Genomic DNA, 19,585 nt, shown 5'->3' on the forward strand with positions numbered 1-19,585 from the left:
AGCACGGTTCACTTGGCCGGCCCTGGCCCGGTTGGAAGAGTTGGGCCTGAGCGCGCATCACTTGGGCTTTGGCGCAGTATGCTTGTTGTGTGAGTGCAAAACGCACCAAAGCACGATACCGAAAGCGTGACGTGACTTTTAAGGGACTGTTTCATATGGATTTATTAATTATTCTTACTGTTGAGTGTTTAGTGAACGCCAACTGCCGTAGTTTATTAAAGACGCAAACTCCTCACTGCACTAAAGCTGTGCACCTTCAGCAGACCTTCCTGCAGCACGAGGGCTTTATGATTGTTTATGAGCACCAAAAGTGGCGGATCTGTTCGGCAAAATATCTGACTGCGTGTCCCCGCATCCCTAAGGACTGTTTGGTGAAATATTTGACGGCATATCAAACGACTGAAACGATATAACTAGAGAAATCTCCACTGTGCTGCTGAGTGAGAGCGCTTCTCACTGAACAGCGCAGCATCGATGACGTAAGCGTGCCCAGGCCCAATTGTGGTGTGAGTGCGGGACGTCGGGGGAGACGGGAGGGGGGACAAGCGTGCTTTGGCCCGGTTCGAGGCAATTGTACTTAGTGTGAGTATAGCCTTACTGTAAATCACCTTTCTTCCTCATTCTGATGCTCGGTTTGAACTGCAGCAGATCGTCTTGACCGTTTCTACATGTCTTAATGGATTGAGTTGCAGCCATGTGATTGGCTGATTATAAATTTGCGTTAACAAGCAGTAGGACAGGTGTAACTAATAAAGTGGCCGATAAGTGTATATTAATTTATATACGATTTTAAATTTTTTATTATGGTAAATTGTTTTTTTTTTTTTTTTAAACATTCTTCTTTGTTATTTTAATTACATACTGAAAAACAGTCTATTAAGTCAGAATAATGTTTAATTTAAGTCCTTGTTATAGGGCTATACATATAGGAGTGTGTTGAATATTGTTGAAATTTAATTGCTTTAAAATAGGGCTGCACGATATTGGAAAAAATGACATTGCAATATTTGATTTTTCTGCAGTACATATTGCGATATTGACTATAATTTTAACAGATGAAACAAATAGCTCTATTTGTGAAAAAATTAATTATTTTAGGACAATTTTGCATAATAACAGGATTTTGTAGTGGAGCGCATCTGCATCAAATGTAATAAACCAAATCACAAGCAATGATAAATACAGTAAAGCAAAGATACAAATGAAATAAATGCATTATTGTTTCTCTGGGAGTCTAACAGTATTCAGGCACACAAATTGAATAATTTAATGTAAAATAAATACATACTTGCACTCATAGCCATTTATATTGAAGTTGATATTTACGAGGGGGGTCTTTAGCGCAACACTCAACCCCAACCTGGAGGACCAGGACATACACGCATACACTACAGACTACTTAGCTTACTCAATTCACCTGTAGCGCATGTCTTTAGACTGTGGGGAAAAAACGAAGCCCTCAGAGGAAACCCGCACGAACACGGGGAGAACATGCAAACTCTGCACAGAAATGCCAACTGACCCAGCCGGGGCATGAACCAGCAATCTTTCTTGCTGTGAGGCATCAACGCTACCCACTGCTCCATTGTGCCGACCAATGTAAAATTAATATATATATATTTTACCGTTTATATTTAGCCGCAGCATGTTAGTGTTTTTCGTTACATCGAATTTTGACGCGGTGGGTAGTTGGCCGAACGGCCAACCTCCAATCTGGAGGACCGGGACATACACACATTCACTACGGACAATTTAGCTTTCCCAATTCACCTATAGTGCATGTGTTTGGACTTGTGGGGGAAACCGGGACACCCGGAGGAATCCCATGCGAACATGGGAAGCACATGCAAACTCTGCACAGAAGTGCTACCCACTATGCCACCGTGCCACCCCTCGTTGCATATATACTTCACGTAAATGCAATTAATGTTTCTTGAAGTTTCTAAAATTTAAATTTCCTGTGCCTGAATACTTTAAAATGGCTTAAAATGTGCACAGTCACATGCATATGATACAATTTTAACTGTATGGTTAAACTTTGCAATTACTCTATGATCGTCTGTTTTTACTACCTACTCAACTATAATGCAGAATTGACATTGCAGATCCTGCGATGTGACTACTGCGGATGTGCCATTGCGATATTAATGCTGAAAACTGCTTGCCTTAACGAAAAACTGATCTTCATCGTCGCCATCTTGTTTTTTCTGATTGCAGAGAACTTAACGCAAAGTCTCCTCTGAAGTTTGTCCATTCATCATTCCATGGTGTGGGTCACAACTATGTCCAGAGGGCTTTTCAGCAGTTTGGTTTCCCGCCGCCAATTCCTGTCCCAGAGCAGAAAGATCCAGATCCAGATTTTTCCACAGTCAGCTGTCCTAACCCAGAGGAAGGAGAGTCGGTCTTAGTAAGATTTGTTTTCTTAGTTAAATAATACCAAATATATGAAAAAAAATTTATTAGTTACTATTGAAAACACTTTTACTTTGTACTTTATCTACCCTTTTTAAGACCATGGTAAGATTGCCTGATTAGTGCTATATTTAATCATTCTGTTAGAAAGCACTAACTCTTTTAAACAATAAAGGCATTCCATACTGTCAGGTGCCAAAGCTATCTAAATCATAGCCTCTTGGTAATTGCACGATATAGGAAATTGTAGTAATTTTACTTTTTTTTTTTTTTTGTTGCCCTGATTGTGTTTTAGGAGCTTTCTCTTCGTTTGGCTGAAAGAGAAGAAGCCCGTATTGTTGTAGCCACAGACCCTGATGCAGATCGCTTGGCTGTTGCAGAGCAGAATGATAAGTAGGTGAACCTGTGCTCAATAATGCCCCTAGCAGTAAATGTAGCCGTGTTAGTTCCACTTAACTGTAATTTATCTGAACTCTTGAGTTAAGTGGCTCATAAGTAGTGTCCTGTGTTTTTATGGCCAGTTGCGGATGGAAAGTGTTCACAGGGAATGAATTAGCAGCATTGCTTGGCTGGTGGATGTTGTTTAACTGGAAGGAAGCACACCCTGACCCAGCTGACACTGAGAGAGTATATATGCTGGCCACCACTGTCTCATCCAAAATACTCGAGGCCTTTGCACGCATAGAAGGATTCCAATTTGAGGTTTGTTAATTTGATGTAAATAATGAAATTCTAAATATCTTGCTATGATCTTAGGGCCAAGACACAATAAGCCAACGGTTGACCACTGGGCTTCATTGGTCAACTTCATCTGGCTAGTTGATTTGATGTTGTACCACACTTTGCCTTTTTGTCAGGTTAACGCTGGAGCTCATTGGCCCGATTCAGCATTTAGAATCTGTGCCGGGCCATTGGTTGAAGAGAACTCTCTAACTGATTATTCAGCAACAAATCAGATCATGAGTGTGACATAGTGAAGTGGCATAGCATGTAATCAATTCAAGTCGAGAAGGAACACAAGAGGCCGGCTATAATTTCACTATATTTTACAAATATTTGCAAACGATATGGATTTGTTGGAATATCACACATATTTGCAATCCTGAATCTTTGATTACGCTGTTTGCACGTTGGAGGTTCCGGTTTACCGTTCTGAACTAGAATATGGAATACTGACGCGGTGCAATTAAAGGATTAGTTTAATCAAAATGAAAATTTTGTCATTAATTCCCTTCATATAGTTTCAATACCCCAAAAAATTGCTTATTTTCAGAACACAAATTAAGGTATTTTAGAATAAATCAGAGTGCTCCTTCATCCCCCATAGACAGCAACAGTTCTGAGACGTTTAATGTTCAGAAAAGAAATCAAAAACTTTACATGTGACCTCAGTCTAATCATATGACGCTCCAAAAACACTTTTGTGTGCCAAAAAACATGAATACGATTCTGTTGGCCTATATCTTATTTTTCTCGTCAGGTCTTCAGGCTTTACCTTGTAGGTAAATGATGTAGGAGACGATGTAGGAGACATCGGCGAATTAAGTTTTCTTGTAGCTTTTGGTGCACAAAAATCATTGATTGAGCTTTGTACAGTTGAACCACCAAAGTCAAATGAAATATTTTGACAATGTTGTTGAACTTTAAACATTTCAGGACTAGTGCTGTCAATAGAAGATGAGGGATTTCATCTAAAATATCTTAATTTGTGTTCTAAAGATGAACGTGTGTCTTAAGATTGAAATGACATGAGGTTGAGCAATTACTTCACAAATTGTCATTGATGGGTGAAAGATTTTGGTTTAATTAAAGTCCATTAATTAATAGTTTAACTTCTTTCTAAACTTTGCTATTTTTACTTCATTTCACTTTTTACTTACTTTGCTATTTTTACTCCTTTACTCTAGGAAACATTGCCTGGCTTTAAATGGATTGGAAACAGAATCCATGAACTAAAAAAAGCAGGAAAGGAAGTAATTTTTTCCTTCGAAGAATCCATTGGTAAGCCCATGGCATCTACAGATACACATGATGACTGACCAGTTGTTTATTCTGTAAATTTGGGAGAGTGATTTAGATGGTTTTTAGTTTGGGAACATGTTGTCATTTCCTCACCGTCAAGTTATTTCAGAGCATGTTGACGAACAATAATATTTTGTCTCGTTTTGTTTTGATGTCAGGGTTTTTGTGTGGGAACATGGTCCTTGATAAGGATGGAGTCAGTACAGCAGCTGTTGTGGCTGAAATGGCGTCTTATCTACACACCAAAAACCTTTCCTTGAACCAACAACTATGTAACATCTACGAAATGTGAGTATCTCTTGTTTGTTATAAGGTCAGTTCATACCCATAGACAATTGTTGCCATCCACTCCCTCTCATGTAATTCCAAACCCATAAGAAATGTCTTTAAGCTATTTCTTTCAAATATGACAAATTTCTTTTCTAAAAAGAGGTGCAAACTTATATTCATTAATTATCCAGGTCTTTTGGACAGATTTTACATGATTATCAGACTTATTTTAGGCTGTTTTCCCATATTGACCAGCAAACAGTGTTTAACCTCAGAGTAACCTCACATTTGACTAATCAGTGTTTATACATAAATAGTAGTGCTGTCAATCAATAATAAAAAATCAACTAATTAATCACACTTTTTTTTTAGCAATTAATCGCAATTAATCACATTTAAAAGACATTTAAAAAACTTGTAATTTTGGTTATTCAAATGTAAAATTTACATAAACGCAGAACAAAAAGCTATTTCAATTCAAAATATAATTGTTTATTAGAATTTTTGTTTAACTTGTAACACAGTTTTCTTTATGTAAACAACATACCCACAATAAACCATCAAGATCCTGGCTTGACAGCCATATTTATTACAGAAAAAAAAAAACACAGGCATGTTAATGCCATTTCAATTTTAAAAACAATCAATGCCAATAAAGAAAAAATGTATTTCCATATTTAATTCTAAGTGGACTGAAAAAAATGCCAAAATACAGGCACTGCAAATATGGAAATTGGAAAATTATAATAATAATAAAGAATTGAATACAAACAATTGCACTCATTGAAAAGTTGTATTGCTGTGAGTTGAGAACACTAATTATAAAGTAGAAACAATTTTGCTTAGTCCTCCTTTACATTCAGCCAGTTGCTAAGACAGTCCAGTCTGTTGACATTATCGGGGGACAATGTGGACTTTTTCTTTTGAATGATGTGACCTGAGTGTGAGAACAGTCTCTCACTAACAGGATCACTGAATCAGCATATGCATTACAGGTATGTGTTGTCACACCAAAGCCTAATTCTTACAGGGACTTTAGTCACACCATCTCTAAACATTTAAACAGCTATGTAGTCAGCGACGTTTAGGCGTTTGTTTCGCACGCGCACACACAAAGCGCACACAGGACAGCGCAGCCAGTGAGCAAGGGATCCCTTCAGATTTATCAACACGCATAATCGCGTTTATCAAACTTTGCTTAAACTAAGCATTCTAAAGTATGGCTGTATTTCACAAGGATTCTAACACAGTGTTAAGCAGACACTTTACAAAATTTGCGTTTATGAGGGAAACACGTCAAACTTAATTAAACATTTGAGGGCGCATGGTATCATCTTAAAGGCAGACAAATGCGCCGTCTTTGACAGCTTGCAATATCATCTGGCACTTTCACTGAGTACGTTTACATGGACACCAATACTCCAATTTTAATATGATTACGATAATACTCTTAAGAGTCTACCATGTAAGCTGCGATTTTAGTTTTTTTTGATTACCTTAAAGGACCACCGAGTCATGAAATGCGGAGTGTTTTCTTTCCATTCGGCATGTGGTATCAAATTCCATTAAAACAAAAGTCAAAAGATTAAAAATAAAACATTTGAAATTAGATGAAACTCTGGAGGAAACGCTGGATAGCCTGGTAATGCGACATTAATTGTTTTATACTGAAACTTTTCTTCTAAAAGCGCTTCCTTCTTGGTCTTACTCTTATTTCTCTGCACGTTAAACACACGCTGGCCACAGCAGGAAATAAAAAAAATGCAACTGCGTTAATTGTACAATTTTTTACATTAAATATTTCAAATTAATCGAATACATTAACGCACAAATTTTGACAGCACTAATAAATAGGAATCTAAATATCACAAAGTGGTCTAGTCACCTCAGAAGACCTGGATTAAAATCAGTCAATTTCCATTTAATCAATTTTTAGACTCTTTTTGAATATTTTAAAGTGTTAAAATTTTTCAGAATTTCAATGGATGGAGAGACATTTTGCATAATACAATAAACAAATGATTATTTGTTAGTTTTCTGTAGACATTACAGAGTAGACAAATTATTAATGGATTTCAAAGACATGAGGGTTACTTTTACCTTATTTAATTGTCAAAGTCTTTGAGTAAAAATGTGAAGTATTTTAGTGTTGTACTCTACCGTAGCTTCCCAATGGAACTCTGATTGTGTATGTTTGATCTGTTTATTGTAGATACGGGTATCACATTTCTCGAACGTCCTATGTCCTCTGCAATGACCCACCCACTATTCATAGAATTTTTAGTCGCCTACGCAACTTTGGAGGCCAGGGTGTGTATCCAACGTCATGTGGCGATTACTGCATCACACACATCCGAGATGTGACCACTGGTTACGACAGCAGTCAGCCTGACAAGAAATGTGTACGTAAGAGCACATCGACTCCATTTCAAACAGCTTACATTGTTTCAGACTGTTACAAGTTTTCTTTTAATATCTTCTTCAGGTCCTTCCATTGTCAAAAAGTAGCCAAATGCTCACCTTCACGTTTCAGAATGGCATCGTTGCCACACTTAGGACCAGTGGAACCGAGCCAAAGATCAAGTATTACACAGAATTCTGCGCATCACCAGGAGAACGGTGTGTGTTTTTTGTTAGAGGTTTTCAAAACTGCTTTTTTAACCTTTGACATTTAGCATTTGTCTTTATGTTTGGTGATTTGGTTCACATGATTTTTGTTTTGAACTTCAGAATTTCTATTAATGATGAGCATTAATGCTTATTACAGTGCATTGTAGTACAATTCAGGGAGCCAATGTTTCAGGTTACTTGAAGAACTTGCTGTTTAAGATGGCCCTGAAAATGGCCGACTCGCTGATCAGGAGCTTATTTGTTTGGTCACTTTATTTTGACGGTCCTTTTGTTGATTTTAAGTTATATTGCATCTACATGCCAACTAATTTTCATTAGATTATAAGTAGACTGTTAGGTTGGGGTTAGGGCTGTTTGACATGTACTTGCAATGTTTTTTGTAGCCAGTTAAATGTCTGTTGAAGGAGCAGTATCAGCAGATATTAAATACATTTCTGTATCTACTCATACAGAAATGGATCATCAAAATAAAGTGGTACCATTTGTTTGAATAAAAAAAATGGTATGATTTAAAGACCAAATGTATTTTATACATACCCATAGTCAATTTGACATCTATAGGTTTGTTATTGTAAATTAAGCGCAAGTAAGGTGATGTCTTTGGGTTGGCTTCATTAAACCTCATTCTAAAAGTAAGATTACACCTGGTTCTGATAAGGTTGAGGTTAAGAATTTTTTATTATTATTAATTATTATTATTATTATTATATATATTTTTTACATGTTTGATAGTTTGTCTAATGCATTTCCATTCATACATGTATACAGTTGTCAAATTATTAGCCTCCTGTGAATTGTTTTTCTTTTTCAGGTATTCCAACACAAGCTCACGGCAATTCGTAACTTTTTCATTTAGTGGCTAATTCGTACAAATTCGTACGATTTAATTCGTACATTTTAGTACGATTTGCGTATCCCCCAATGACGGTTGGGTTTAGGGATGGGGTTAGGTGCCACGCCTCCTTTTGAAAAATCGTACATTTTCTTACGACTGAACTCGTACGAATTAGCCACTAAACTGCCAAAACGTAAAATACTTAGGTTTTCTCGTGAGATCAGGCTGGGTATTCCCAAATGATGTTTAACAGTGCAATGAACGTTTATTTACTAAAATTATTATAATAATTTAACTTCCTGAGAAAGTCTTATTTGCTTTATTTCAGCTAGAATAAAAGCTGTTTTAGAATTTTTTTTTACAGTCGATATTATTAACCCCCTTAAACAATATTTTTACAAAAGTTTTTCTAATATTGTCTACAGAACAAATCATTGTTATGCAATGACTTGCCTATTTACCCAAACTTGCCTAATTAACCCTGTTAAGCCTTTTAAATTGCACTGTAAGAAATACTAGTATACTGAAAAAGACGTAATAAAATATAATGTACTGTCATCATGGCAGATAAAAGAAATCTGTTATAAAAAAATTAGTTATTAAAACTTTTTTGTTTAGAAATGTGTTGAAAAAATATCTTTCTTCCGTTAAACAGAAATTGCGGGGAAAAATATAAAGGAAGGGTAATAATTCTGATCTCAACTGTATGTGTGTGTGGTTTAAAGACTACTGTATGGAAACCCTAAGCAATTTTTTTGTTCTAGATAATTCAATTTACATTTACTTCTATAGCACTTTTACAATTTAGATTGTGTCACAGCAGTTTAACATAGAAGTTCTAGTAAATTGAAACTGTGTCAGTCCAGTTTTCAGAGTTGAAATTTGGTTTAGTTTAGTTCAGTTCAAGGTGGTTAAAATTTCACTGTTGAAAGTCCAAACACTGAAGAACAAATCTATCGATGTGCATCTCCACGAGTCCCAAACCAAGCAAGCCAACGACAAGGAACAAAACTTTACCAACTGACAAAAGTGAAGGAAAAAAAACCTTGAGAGAAACCAGGCTCAGTTAGGCACGACCATTTGTCCTTTGGCCAAACTTTTAGTCTAGGTACCCAAGGCTGGAGAACGCTGGACGTCCATTGTGGAGAAGCTGCAGGTCTGAGTAGGTCACCAGCAGGTGTTGAGGCTAACCTACGGGATCAATGCAGACACGTCTGTCACTGTAGTCTTTCAGGAATCAGTCTCATGCTCTCCACTCCTTCATGACCACCACAGCATCTGCTCAGGATACGGCCTGGTCCAGGATTATGACTAACATAAGCATAAATGCTGTTCAAAATAGATTATTGGAAAATCTGTAAAATAACATTAACTCTTAATAATAAATTTGAACTTATTATTTTCATGTTTTTGCAGTGATATCTCTAGCCTGGACGAGGAGTTAAGAAAAGTTGCAGCTGCCCTGGTTGAAGAGTTTCTTGAACCGGACAAGAACGATCTCCTCGGCAGATCAGTATAGCTTTATTTGTCATGGGCAACTCCAGTAAAAACCTGTCCCAAAGACCTGTCAGCAAACCGTCCTGTGAATGTTGTTTTAGCACTGTGAAATTAGAATCACAATCAACTCATGGCTCTCAAAAAGAAATGAAAACTGATCATTCATTTGGTGGATTATATATGGCAAGAAATATTGCCGTCATCTTTTTCTTTTCTTTTTTTATTATTGTTATTTATTTATCACAGTGAAACAAGTTCTTCCCAGCAAGGAAAATCTCCAATGCTTTTATTTCAGTTCAGTACCCGATGCTGCATTATTACTATCAATTCTGTTTTATTAGGCCCGCCAGATCACTCATTTGTAGAAATTATTTTAACTCCTTGTCTGTTTCTCAGATGTGTAGCTGAGAGCTACTGCTGCTAAATTTTAAAGCTCTGTGAGCATGTATGCGTGTTGTGCTCTCATAAACCTGTGTCCATATTCTAAAAAAAAAGACTCTTATATGTTTTGATGCTTGTACTCTTTATGTAGTGTGTAATATGCGTTGATAATCAGGAGTCAAGATGGGCAGCATCCTGTTGGTCCCTTTAAGTTTTGCTGGCTTTGATATGCTGGATACGCACAGGGTAAGTTAATGAATGGAAGAGAGAATGGACGTTTTGTTTTCGAAGCTTCTGATTTTTGCTGTACATAGCTTAATAGGCATATTTGAATTTGTGTGGGTTATATATACACATCCTTCAAGTTTCAGTTAATTGTAAGCGGCATTCAGGTTAAGCAAGGCGTTTCACTCTACTGATAAATAAAGACCAGAAGGATTTTGATCCTAAACAAGAACTTATAAGATCATTTAGAAAAGAGAGGCTCATCAAACTGTTTGAAAGAAGCCATTTATTTTGCCAGTTTCTTCACTAACCTATGGTTTTTCTGTTTTTTTTTTTTTATGGCAAAAAATAAATAAAAAATAAGTTTGTCATTGTCATAACAATGACTTTGTGCCATTTAATAACCTTCTTGCGATTTTATTGTGGCACTAAGTGCATTTCAAACATCCTCAGTGCATTGTTGATTCAAGATTTATTCAATGAAATGAAATGTGCAGTATATTATTGTTTTGAAGAGTAATACATTGGCATTTTACCCTTTCACTGGTCGAAAGGCTCAAATACAGCGTACCTTATTTTTGAGGAAGTTATGAGAACCAAAGGAAGAGATATTTTGTAGAGTGTAACATGTTCCAATTTCTTTCTTTTTTTTGCCTCGTTTCAAGTACACTATTTATTTGCAGTGCAACTGTGACATTCCTTAAATGTATATTATATGTACATCCCTCTACAAATAAATTGCTGTATTAGTAATGTGTTGTTCTTTGCCTGCAGAAGCGTATAGGAAATTCTATCATTTTGCATCATACAGTCCTGCTTTAAAGGGGACATAACCTTTTTACAAGATGTAAAACAAGTCTCTGATGTCCCTAGATTGTGTATGTGAAGTTTCAACTCAAAATACCAAACAAATAATGTTATATAACTATTTGAAACTGACCCTTTTAGGCTTTGATCCAAATTGTGCCGTTTTGGTGACTGTCACTCTTTAGGGCTCTATTTTAACGATCTAGGCGTAAAGTCTAAAGCGCATGGTGTAAAAGCATTAAGAGTTAGTTAGTTAGTTTGACTTTATTAATCCCCGGAGGGAAATTCACATGTCACAGCAGAGCTCTCCATACTAAAAATAGATAAATAAGTTACATACAAAAAAAACAATAATAAAATTACATTTCATATTGCACACCTTGGTTCCAAAAACAACGAGTAAACACTTGTCCATATTTAATATCTAATTCAAGTTCAGCACAATTCATCTGGTTTGACTTTGGTTATACAATCTGATGACTGTTGGTAAAAAAGACTTCCTGTATCTTTCTCTGTAACACCGAGGTTGAATTAATCTTGTACTAAAAGAGCTTGCACACGCTTGGACTGTATCAAAAAAATCTATCGTGGTTCATTATACTGACAAATTTGTCCAGCATTCGATCCTGTGCAATCTCTTCTATGGTAGGTAGTGCACACCCCACAACAGAACCTGCCCTTTTTATAAGCTTATTCAATTTGTTTTTCTCCTTCTCCAACAGTCCCCCTCCCCAGCAGGTTACAGCTTACAGAATCACAGAAGACACCACAGAGTCATAAAAAGTTTTTAACAGTGTCTGACACACACCAAAGGACCTCAGTCGTCTCAATAAGTGAATGCGGCTCTGACCCTTCTTATACACCTGGATTGTGTTTTCAGACCAATCGAGCTTGTTGTTCATATATATACCCAGGTACCTATATGACGAAAGCAATCTCAATTTCTGACTCTTGTATAACTATGGGCACCGCTTGTGATGGATGTCTACTAAAATCAACAATCATTTCTTTGGTCTTATTAGTGTTTAATTTAAGACAATTCATTTCACACCTGTCAGCAAAACTTTTTAAAAGCAACTTATACTCACTCTCATCATGATTCCTTATGTAACCTACAATTGCAGAGTCATCAGAAAACTTCTGTAAATGACAATTTTAAAAAGAGCATGACCGAATCCACTTTTGCTATTTTAAGGACAAAAAACTCTGCTCTGCACAGCGGCGCATGGTCTTACGGTGTTGTGCTTATTCTCTTAATGAGTTGTGGGTGTATTTTGGAGAATAAAGCAATCAGAGTCTCCTCTACCATTCCCTTTAAGAGTCGGTTGCGTCACGCCATGGCGCATTTGCTATTTACATGGCGGACTTTGTAAGTGGAAAACTGAACGTTTCTTTACATTTAGAGTTAACAGGATATGAAAGAAATCTTTTTCTAATATCATATTTTTCTTATCATAATGAGACAAAATAAAAGCTCTCTTAACAGGTCCTGGAAAACAACACTTAGATAATCTTTTAAAAATTTGTTTGAGCATTTATTTTGGGATTTATGGTTGAATATATATTTATATATTTTTTTTTTGTACTAGGTTAATCATTTGCAATAGTATATTCTTAATAATTTTATCATATCTTTTAGGAGAACAACTTATTTGGTATTTTCTACAGAGAGCATCATGACTCAACATATTTCCTGAATTATCCATATATGTTATTAACCCTATGCCATTCTTCCACCATTCATCAACAACCAAAGATGTTCTATTCGCCAAAATAAACCTGTTATTCCAAATAGATGTGTTATGTGGGCTAAAACTATGTTTAAATATCAGTTTCCAATATAACAGGACTTGTTGATGAAAAGCAGAACGTTTTATGGGAAGTTTACTTGCTAGAAAGTGCTGGTCTGAGTGTGCAGTCGGGTCTCCGTACCTGCCGCTTCACCCAACCCAACAGCAGGTGGCACTGTCTGAGAAAATGATAAGTCTGGAAGTGCAGGTCTGAGCGTGCAGTTGGGTCTCCAGGCCTGCCCTGCGGCTTTACCCTACTCCACAGTGACTGATTTTTATGCTGTCATTCACAACCACCAGGTGTAGCTAGTGTATCATGCAGTAGTTAGTCTATAGTAGTTAGCTTTATAGTTCTATAGTTAACTACTATAGCCTATAGTAGTTAGCTTTTTTTATATGCTTCCCAGCCATAATCAAAGCTCCATCATGCACCTGACCTAACATTTTTTGGCTGTTCTTGTGTAATTTGTGTTTACTTCACTGCTGTTTACTGCAGCTATTGTGAGAACACATTCTGTTTTATTTAACACAGGCACAATAGATAAATCGCATTCAGTGGCATCCCACTCCCCTTCACTTTAATGATACAATGCAATTTGCGTACCAGTTTGTGCAAAGGCATGAGTCAAAACATCATTTAAAATGAATGAATCGGCTTAGTCCCTTTATTAATCTGGGGTCACCGCATTTGAATTAACCGCCAACTTATCCAGCATATGTTTTACGCAGCGGATGCCCTTCCAGCTGCAAGCCATCTCTGGGAAACACCCATACACACAATTTAGCTTACCCAATTCACCTGTACCACTTCTTTGGACTTATGAGGAAAACCGGGGCACCCGGAGGAAACGGGAGAACATGCAAACTCCACACAGAAATGCCAACTGACCCAGGCTTGAACCAGCGACCTTCTTGCTGTAAGGCAACAGCACTACCTACTAAGCCACCGCGTCACCCTGTTTTTGAAATATAAAATTTATTATCTAACAACACAAATGAGTGCAGAATCTTTTTTATACTCCTCGTTTTGCGTGTTCATGTGTAGGGGTAGGGGTGTCCCAATTCTCTTTAGCGTGAAGGCGTATGGCCAGTGCTTAATTATTAAATTGAGAGGTCCCGGAACAGATCGGTGTAACAGATCGGGCATGTTAACTAGGAGCAGGGGATGCCGCTGATGAAAGTGAACCCAGCAGGCACACAACATCATAAAATGTTAATATTACATGTACATTTAGTCATTTAGCAGATGCTTTTATCCAAAGCGACTTACAAATGAGGACAAGGAAGCAATTTACACAACTATTAGAGCAACAATGAATAAGTGCTGTAGGCAAGTTTCAGGTGTGTAAAGTCTAAGAAGGAAAGCATTAGTAAATTTTTTTTATTTTTTATTTTTTTGTGTAGTTAGTTGAGGAGTCAGAGAGGGAGTTGCATATTAGTAAAGAAAGTGGAGACTAAATAGTTGAGTTTTTAGTCGCTTTTTGAAGACAGCAAGCGACTGTGCCATTCTGATGCAGTTAGGGAGTTCATTCCACCAACTGGGCAGATTGAGCGCGAGCGTTCGGGAAAGCGTTTTCTTCCCTCTTTGGGATGGAACCACGAGGTGACATTCATTCAGAGAATGCAAGTATCTGGAGGGCCTAAAAATCTGCAGAAGTGAGAGCAGATAAGAAGGGGCGCAGCCAGAAATCGCTTTGTAAGCAAACATCAGTGCTTTGAATTTGATGCGAGCAGCAACTGGCAGCCAGTGCAAACGGATGAGTAGCAGAGTGACATGTGCTCTTTTAGGTTCATTAAAGACCACTCGTGCTGCTGCATTCTGAAGCAGCTGAAGAGGTTTGATAGAGTTAGCTGGGAGCCCCGCTAGAAGGGAATTGCAATAGTCCAGTCTGGAAAGAACAAGAGCTTGAACAAGGAGTTGAGCTGAATGTTCAGATAGGAAGGGTCGGATCTTTCTGATGTTGTAGAGTGCGAATCTGCACAATCGAGCAGTTCTAGAGATGTGGTCAGAGAAGTTTAGTTGGTCATCAATCGTTACTCCAAGGCTTTTCACCATTTTGGATGCAGTAATGGTTGCCCCGTCTATCTGGATTGAAAAGTTGTGATGTGGAGTCGGGTTGGCAGAAACTTCTAGCTTTTCTGTTTTCGTGAGATTAAGGTTTGGGAGATATTGGCTTAGGTTACGTCCAATAATGGTGTCAAATTACGTTGATATTTGCTTGTTCCGGCACCACAGTCGAAACCAAGGAGTACGAAAATTTCTCAGAATACATCATCTACAACAGCAGCATGGCTGCACACAGAAGTAGGAAATGCACAAATTAGTATTTTAAAATTCAAAAACGCTTCAAAATTCAAAAACTAAAATAAAAAACGACTTGTTTTTCAAGATCTGTTTCTAAAATGAAAATCCAATGACCAAAAGATACACTGACCGCCGCAGATGACAAACACCTGTAAAGCACACTGGCCTCGAATCCCACGGAGGGAGCTCTGGACTATAAAAGGAGGAACAATGATAGAGGAGGCCGAGAGAGGACCGGGCCCGGACATGATGTTTTACTTTTGCTTTCAGTTTGACAGCAGTCTCCATGAGAAGCTGCCGTCGTTTGTTTTATTTTCTCATTAAAAATTTATTTAAAACTTCATTGGTTCTCTGCCTCCTGCTTCCCGGCGGCCAGGTGGCCGTAAAATTTATTACAATTAGATTTCAAGTACATTTTTTTAAGTTATAGAAAGTTTAACCTAATATTTTTAGTCATTTTAATTTATATAAATTAAGACGACTAGAAAAGTTTATTTGATGCAACTTAAAAAATTAGGCATCAAGATTTTTTTTTACAGTCCAGTGTTCTTTCACATTTCGTAACCTTAGAATTTTAAGGTTCTATCTGCGTTCTGAATGATTCTGAGATATTGAGCTTCAAAGTTTTTGCATTGCATATAGAAAACAATATGTGTGTAACATTTGTTTTTTTTAAATAAAAAGTCTTAAAATGTAAAAAAAAAAAAAAGATCCCATAATGTTAATCAGTTGTCATTTAATAAGAATATGTCAATAACTCAATTTTGACAAAAATGTCAGATAGAACCTCATAATTGCAAGTTGACGATTTGATTGTTCATCTACTGTACCTGAATACAGTTTGATTCCCCAAAAAACCATAAATGACTGTTCATTTGACTTTTATCTTTGACTATTGTATTTGTCTATGCTTGTAATTTGTTTATTATATTTTATGTGTAATTTACTTTGCTACAAAATCACCTCAGTTGATCTAAAATGATAAACGCTTTCCAATTGGAGCCATTCATGTCATTTGGTGAAATGCTATTCATATAGCAGAAAAACGAAATATCGCAATGTCAGATTTTTAACTTATATTAAATTGAATGTTTAATTTAAGCACTATTTAAAAAATATATTCGGTTACACACTTTGAAATAACCATCATTGCATTTGAATTATTAACAGAAACCACAAACATAAAACCTTAAACTTTTCACTGCAAATACTAATTGTTAATAATATGGAGTTGGACTTCTATTTAATTTTAAGTAAAAAAAGTTTTCTTAGTTTTCTTAAATCCATTGAGTTTATTGATTTTATAACATAGTATTTATGTTACAGGTAATATCTGGTTTATCTATGGGTTGAGGTCAGTGCATAACAGTGTTTAATTAGGCAAAACAACAATATATACAGTTGAAGTCTAAATTATTAGCCCACCCTGTATATTTTCCCCAATTTCTGTTTTACGGAGAGAAGTTTTTTTTTAACACATTTCTAAACAAAATAGTTTTAATAACTCCTCTCTGAAAACTGATTTATTTGATCTTTGCCATGATGACAGTAAATAATATTTGACTAGATATTTTTTCAAGACACTTCTATACAGCTTAAAGTGACATTTAAAGGCTTCACTAGGTTAATTAGGTTAACAAGGCAGTTATTGTATAATGATGGTTTGTTCTGTAGACAGTCGAAAAATATATAGCTTAAAGGGGCTAATAATCCTGACCTTTTTAAATGGTTTAAAAAAAACTGTTTTATTCTAGCCAAAATATATCTAATAAGACTTTTTTTAGAAGAAAAAATATTATCAGACATACTGTGAACATTTCATTGCTCTGTTAAACATCATTCGGGAAATATCTTTAAAAATATTATCAGACATACTGTGAACATTTCATTGCTCTGTTAAACATCATTCGGGAAATATCTTTAAAAATATTATCAGACATACTGTGAACATTTCATTGCTCTGTTAAACATCATTCGGGAAATATCTTTAAAAATACATTCAAAGGGGGGCTAATAATACATGCCTTCAGAAAAAAAAAACATTTTCACTGCGGTGAAAAAAATGTTTGCTCTTCCACTTGCTGGACAAAGTGATGTATACGCAGTGTTTAACTTGTAAAGCAAGTTATGTTACAAAAAGATAGCATTTTTAATGTAAAGACTTTGAAAGATGACAGACATTCAAAGGTTACCTTCAAAAGCTCAACAGAAGCTTTGAATGCAAAATTTGACCTGCAAAAATTCATTTCGGCCCAGAACAGTCAGAATCACAGCTAAGGCCATTGTAGTAGTTACAGAATTCTGCTTCTTCCAATGCTAATCAAATATCATTACATATGCACTGTAAAAATGTCCCTAAATTAGAAATTTTCAACATCTTGTGATTCCCTTTTAAAAATTTTCCCGCATTCATTTATGCTTTTGATCTGCATTATGGTGCCTAGATTTTCCAACAACTGTTAACCTTCAAAAAAGTGACTATTATTAACATTTTTAATCATTTAAAGTGATATAATGTCTGGGTTGGTGTTGTATATTAGGGAAAAAACGCTGTATAAACTGACTTATGTCTTAAAAATGATATTTCAAACTACTAAAATGTCAATAAAAGTCGCTTTTTTAAACTAGATTTGAATTTTTAACATCAAAAGTTAACAGAGCAAAAATCAACATCTCATAAAGCAACTCACAACTGTAAATAAACAGAAAATCCTTGATTCACAAAATGCAGAAACTGTTGATAGACCCTTTTCACATTTCCAGGTCTCTCAGTAGCACAAGACGTCATAGCTGGGTAAACTTATACAGCAAATACAACAAATCATTTCTTTACAATCCTATTTGGCTGAAATTATAAAAGAAAAACGCCACAATGGTGTTATTAAGAGTTTTAGAAAAAGGGAAAAAAATTGTGTGAGACTAACGTCAAATTTACTCTCAGCCCCATAGACGCTGCATCACAAACATCTCGCATAAGTGAAATTCGTTTTTTTGTAATTTGACGCAAAGACGATATAATACATTCATAAATGCATATAAATGTTCATACAATTTTTTAAAAAGTCTAAATATTAAAAACTTTCAAGGATTTAAGATTATGACTGTTAAACGCGTCATAACAGGCTTGTGAAAAGGGTCCGTCAACAGACTTTCTTTCAACAGTGTAGCTTTCATTACATCAAAAACACAATCATTTACATGTTTTTACAATGCACATAATTTTTTTGCGTATTTCTGGAAAATTCAAACCATAAATAAGAGGGTTGAGGATTGGTGGTACAATAAGGAACTCCAGCGAAAGAATAATGGACAGCCCAATAGGGAGCTCCAAATTCTGAACCCGGCTCAAAGTGACCTCACAAAAGAGAGCAGCAGAGAAATTCAAAAGGATCACTATGTGTGGAATACAAGTTTGATAGGCTTTCCTCCGGAACTCCGGTGAGCTCTTTCGACAGATGATCAGAATTTTAACATATGAGTATAATATAAAACTTAAAGGCATGATAACAGTTGTGGTCACAATAAAAAAGCCGAACACATTATTGATAATAGTACTTGCACAGGAGAGCTTGACGATTTCCCAGTTGTGGCAATACACTTTCCACAGTTTGTTTCCGCACATGGTCAGTCTGGCATTTAGTATGGCAGCGATACCAACACAAAGCATCGGATAAATCCAGCTCAAAGCTATTAAAACCGATAAATTCCTGGGAGTCATTATGCTGTTGTACTGTAAGGGTTTACATATTGCTACATATCTGTCAAACGCCATTAACATCAAGATCGTGTTTTCATTTGATGCATAGGAATAAATGACAAAAGCCTGTAAAAGACAAGCCTCACGGGGCACCAAGTGTGTATCCGACAGCAAGTCCGTCAGTAACCTTGGAAAAAAAGCAGCAGTTCCGAACACAGAGTTAAAGGACAAACATGAAATCAGAATGTACATGGGCTGGTGTAAAGTTCTTTCCAGAAATATCGCAAGAATAACAAGGAAGTTGAATAATAGTATAGCGCTGTACAGAATAATCCCCAAACTGAACAAAGCATATCTCGTGCACCCAATATTTTCAAACAACATCAAGTAAAAAGTTGTTCCATTTTCCATTTTCTGTCAAGCAACGGATGGATACATTGACCTGAAGATAAGAGCAGACAAGCATTGATCGTTTTCACACAGCTTTGGGTTAGCCACAAGTAATGCATCTGAATGTGAATTACTATATGTGTTAATTAAGGAGTTACATTACCAGAAATACCTCTCTGAAATCAGTTCATCTTCACAGTATATGCTGAGGAATAAGTCGTCTTGTTCTGTCTTAGGCGAACCAAGAGCCGCCAGTAGATGCTAGTTTTTATAGGGTTAAGCAAGTCTCTGAAGACCTCTCTGCTGTGGCTTAATTTGCATAA

The 19,585-nt window shown here is 36.2% G+C and overlaps 4 protein-coding genes across 7 annotated transcripts in view; 2 read left to right on the forward strand and 2 right to left on the reverse strand.

The window, feature by feature from the left end:
• Positions 1-11,026, forward strand: part of pgm2l1 (phosphoglucomutase 2-like 1) — a 33,761-nt gene extending 22,735 nt beyond the window's left edge. For 2 of the 3 annotated variants that reach the window (XM_073922982.1, XM_073922981.1), the window contains exons 7-14: positions 2,218-2,407; positions 2,708-2,805; positions 2,934-3,114; positions 4,320-4,413; positions 4,593-4,722; positions 6,917-7,106; positions 7,190-7,323; positions 9,587-11,026. In XM_073922982.1, coding sequence (XP_073779083.1) covers positions 2,218-2,407; positions 2,708-2,805; positions 2,934-3,114; positions 4,320-4,413; positions 4,593-4,722; positions 6,917-7,106; positions 7,190-7,323; positions 9,587-9,689 — 1,120 coding nt within the window. In that variant the 3' untranslated portion in view covers positions 9,690-11,026. 3 annotated transcript variants of the gene reach the window in all.
• Positions 1-19,585, reverse strand: part of brwd1 (bromodomain and WD repeat domain containing 1) — a 1,114,832-nt gene that overhangs the window by 332,286 nt on the left and 762,961 nt on the right. The gene's annotated exons all lie outside the window — the stretch shown is intronic.
• The window catches only part of mxf (myxovirus (influenza virus) resistance F), a 250,491-nt gene that overhangs the window by 55,487 nt on the left and 175,419 nt on the right, over positions 1-19,585 (forward strand). The gene's annotated exons all lie outside the window — the stretch shown is intronic.
• or64d1 (odorant receptor, family 64, subfamily D, member 1) lies at positions 18,366-19,283 on the reverse strand. The gene is given in 1 exon segment (NM_001128370.1): positions 18,366-19,283. A coding segment is annotated over 1 exon segment (918 nt).

This window comes from Danio rerio, chromosome 15 (assembly GCF_049306965.1).
Source record: "Danio rerio strain Tuebingen ecotype United States chromosome 15, GRCz12tu, whole genome shotgun sequence".
In the NCBI taxonomy this organism is placed as follows: domain Eukaryota; kingdom Metazoa; phylum Chordata; class Actinopteri; order Cypriniformes; family Danionidae; genus Danio; species Danio rerio.